This window comes from Gavialis gangeticus, unplaced genomic scaffold (genome assembly GCF_001723915.1).
Source record: "Gavialis gangeticus isolate Ggan-Ray unplaced genomic scaffold, GavGan_comp1, whole genome shotgun sequence".
NCBI lineage: Eukaryota > Metazoa > Chordata > Crocodylia > Gavialidae > Gavialis > Gavialis gangeticus.
In genome coordinates, this window is record NW_017729000.1 from 15,982,910 (window position 1) to 15,986,853 (window position 3,944).

At 44.4% G+C, this 3,944-nt stretch overlaps 1 protein-coding gene across 2 annotated transcripts in view; it reads right to left on the minus strand.

Moving 5' to 3' along the window:
* Positions 1 to 3,944, minus strand: part of SHROOM1 (shroom family member 1) — a 56,051-nt gene that overhangs the window by 41,045 nt on the left and 11,062 nt on the right. For both annotated transcript variants that reach the window (XM_019506343.1, XM_019506342.1), the window contains exon 2: positions 3 to 1,292. In XM_019506343.1, coding sequence (XP_019361888.1) covers positions 3 to 1,169 — 1,167 coding nt within the window. In that variant the 5' untranslated portion in view covers positions 1,170 to 1,292. The remainder of the gene's footprint in view (positions 1 to 2; positions 1,293 to 3,944) is intronic.

Here is a 3,944-nt window from a genome sequence, read left to right on the forward strand (position 1 = left end):
ATGTCATTTTTGCTTGCTTCTTCAGAGCTGGAATGCTGATGCTTGTCCTCATAGCTGTTCAGTTTCTTGGATACATCCTCTTTTGGAACAGGACTGTCCATATATTTTAAGCCTGCTTTGCTCTCCAGCGCATCCTGATCCAAGTTTGAATGATCTTCAGCCCAGAAAGGGCACTGAATACAAGGAATCTGTCTCTCTCGTTGGCTGGATTCTGTCACTTTGCTTTGCAAATCTGCTCCTATGAAGGGCGACTTGTGTACACTGCAGGCATAAAAATATTGTTTGTTCTCTTGTGTATCATTAACAGCACTGAGGTTGGTATGTAGTGGAAGAGAGGGCTTAGAGTTCATCTCCTCTGGAATTTTGTAAGCATGGACTGAATTATGAGCACAGGAAAGCTTTTGGGTATTTCCCAAAGAGTCAGATTTTAAATATTCTTGAAAAATGAAAGAGGAGGGCCTGGTATAAACATGCAGACTGTTTTTCTTTGTGATGTCTTGGGATGGACCCCACTCTTCACTTTCCTCTGTATTTAGCTCCTCATTTTTAGATCTAGATAACCAGTTTGTTATGGAATTGGAAGGGAGGAGGCCATTGCTAGTGTCCTGGGGAAAAGCAGCCAGTTGCACAGTATTTTCAAAATGATTTCCCGAGTTAGATCTCCCCTTGGTAGCTTTATAGCTATCAAGTCGTGCTGGTGGGGAGGGTGGCTGAGACAGGGAAGAGGGAGGTCGAGCCAAAGGCAATGGTGGCTGATACAAAGTCCCATGAGTAGGAGTGCTTTGTCCATTGAGACCTATGTTGTAAGAGTTATGATGACTACTCAGCTCCAATGACTTGTACTTCAAATCAGAGTTTACTGCATTAGGATTATAAATACCTCTTACATATTCAGAATCCATATATGGCAACTGCTGCAAGGGCAGACAGCAGTGTTCGTTGCAGTACTGTGGAGCGTGATATTCTGGGACATTGGAACCCCCTGAGAAAGAGCTGTAGGCAGAGTCCACTTTTGCAGGAAGGTGTAAGAGGTGGTTTATGTTGCTGACGGATTTTGCTGGTGAGAGCCTGTTAGTATAGTCTTGTGGGGCTGCTGGCTCTAACCATTCTGCAGTTCTTCCAGCTTGCTTGAGGTTCCATCTTTCTATCTCATTCCCACATGAAGCCATGTCTACTAACAACCAGCTCCTCCAGGAAATACATTCACATTATGTCTCCCCACCTGTGTCTCTGAAAGCACATTTCCTTCCATTTATTGCTGCGGGTCACATTTCACAAGTGGACTGACAGTCCTAGGGAAAAACAAACAGACACATGAATGTTTATTTGTTTCCAGGACTAGGTAAGAGAGCAATGGGGACCAACCTTTTGGCAGGCATGTCACAAATTAGCCCACAGCCTCTCTAAATGCCACTTCAATCCTGTTCCTCTGCCTTACCTGCTGCTCTGCTTCTGCTCCCTGCCACTGTGTTGCCTGTCCCCACCCTGATCTGCTACGTGCCAAACAAAGATGCTGCCCCTGCCACTTGTGGCACACATGCCATAGGTTGCCCAACCCTGTATTACAGCTTCAGCTGGTGCCAATCAGCATTGCTGCACTCAACTTGAAGTCAGTGGGGCTGTGCTGACTTAAGCTGGCTAAGGATATGGCCCTAATCTAGGGTAAGATATAAATCAACATAATAATAATAATCCTTAGGGGAAGTGGGGCTGTGGATTTACTATATAATTTTACATTCCTTGTACTTAACATACACAAGGCTCTATTCTGAGTACAGATAACATCTGACCTCTGAGAAAGAAGGAAATCTTGGAATTCCAGTCTTTGTCTCACTATACTCGCAATACCTGGTGCCTGTTTCATGCTACTACCGCTGGAACAGGAAATGTCCTTCATTAGTTATTATCAAAGAGATGATCCAATAACCTGAATACCAGAGCAGGAGACAAGAATTCCTCGTTTGTAGTGGGGGCACAGTTTAACTTTTAACAAATAAATATTCATGTCTGCAAAATCCAACTCAAATGTGCGGTGTATGTATTCAGCACTGCAGGCTGGCCATACTACCAGCATCTCAGACCTAACTTTTTTGTGTTCTAGTTCCTGTTGAATAAGTGCTGGGCTAAAGGGCTTTTAAAAAAAATAAAGATATTTATTCCCAAAAAGAAATGAACTCCAGATTTCAGTGTTAGAAGCAGATCCACAAAAAGCTCCAGTAAATGCATTGACACTGCCCTTGCTATTGGCACTTTGATCCAGCATTGTCAGTGAAGCACTCATAGAAAGGAAAGGGAACACAAAGGGGCCATTCCAAACCCCAGGAAATTCAGCAGTTGTTGATTTCTGCAGTTAAATTAGTCATTACCTTAGGACAGCGAGTGGAGAAGAACTTAATTATTTGAAAATAATGAGAATAAAAGGTAATTACTTGAGCTGGATTTTTACTCAGATGCTGGGATCACCTCAGCTATCACAAAAAAATGCCTTGGGATCTTTAACAATAAAATGGTCCAAATCCCTACTTTATCCAAAAGACTGCACCTTGAATTCCTCTTGTACGTGACTTGGACAGGAAGGGCCAGAGCCAAGAAGGTACTTAAACACCTAAATCCTAGGTGGGGTTTAGGTGCCTAAAACTGCAAATCTGAAAACCTAAATCAGCCATCAGCCAGCCAGGTTACTTTTTTACTTTAAAGGACCCCAGGTGCCTGCAGTTGTGCCCCTAGCATGCTCAAACTTGCCACAGTCTTGACAGGGCTGAGGAGCTGGATGCCTAGTTCACCCAGAAGCCCACTCAGGCTCTACAAAGCAGATATTCCTCTCCCATCTCGCACACCACCAGGCTTAGGCTCTTTGCAACATGCAGTAGTAAACACCACTTTCTTTTAAAGCAGGGCTGAAAGAGCAGGCAGAGGAGTGCCCCCTTTGTACAACAGCTATAGGGCAGCACGTTCAATCAGAAAGTGGTAGGCCCAGATTCAACGTTTCCCCCCCGCCCAAGGGGATTCATGCTAACATCGCCCAGGGGTGGTGAGTCTTGATGGGGGCAGTCCCCATCCCTCCTGCTGGAGCTGTGCTACTATGCAGCAGAGTTGGGAAAGGGAAAGACAACACAAGTAGCATTGTGGCTCCATAGCCCAGCAGTTTGGGAAATCACTTGGGACAGAAATCCAGTATTCTGCTCCCTGCCTTCAGGGCTATTCTGTAACTTACCCAGGGGGGTTTCATGTAAAATATGGAAGCAACACTTCCTGCTGGTGCTAGAACGAAGCTGGAGATCTCTCACCCGGATTTCACAGAGTTTGTGCAACCTCTAGGTCATTACAGCACAAACTGGACTGGCTACAAGTTATTGGTTATGTTAATTTTTATAATGTGTTTTTAGAGCCCTGTGCCTCATTTCTTTATAGAACTGAACCCTGTCCTCCAGGTATCAGGTATTCACAGTCCCGATTTTGCTAAAATGTAATGGAGTTTGATCCTAGCTTTACACAGATAGATTTACACTGACAGGACTCCATTCGCTTTATTCCCGATTCCTAACAATGAAAAAAGAATCAAGTTTATTCCTAACACACCAGTGTAAACTATATCCTAAATCCCTTTCTTTTTGACCTGTTATGTATGTTTAGAACTACTAATAGAGCAATAGTTCTCAACCTTTTGACTCAAGGCACCCCATAAGTCGCCCCATAAGCCCAGGACAGGCTACATCTTTCCACAAAAAGTAAGCGTGTTTTCTCTTCCAGGTTGGCTGATCTTGTACGGTGAGCTTTAAATTAGGTTCGTTGGGGAATGGAGATGCAGAGGTACAGGAGGACACTTTGACAGCAAGCCAGGTGACATGAGCAGGTACAACCCAGGTAAGTGACAAGGGCCCGGGCAACCTTGGGAACAAGACGGCAGCATGAACACCCATAGGAGGTCTCAATTGCCTCTACAC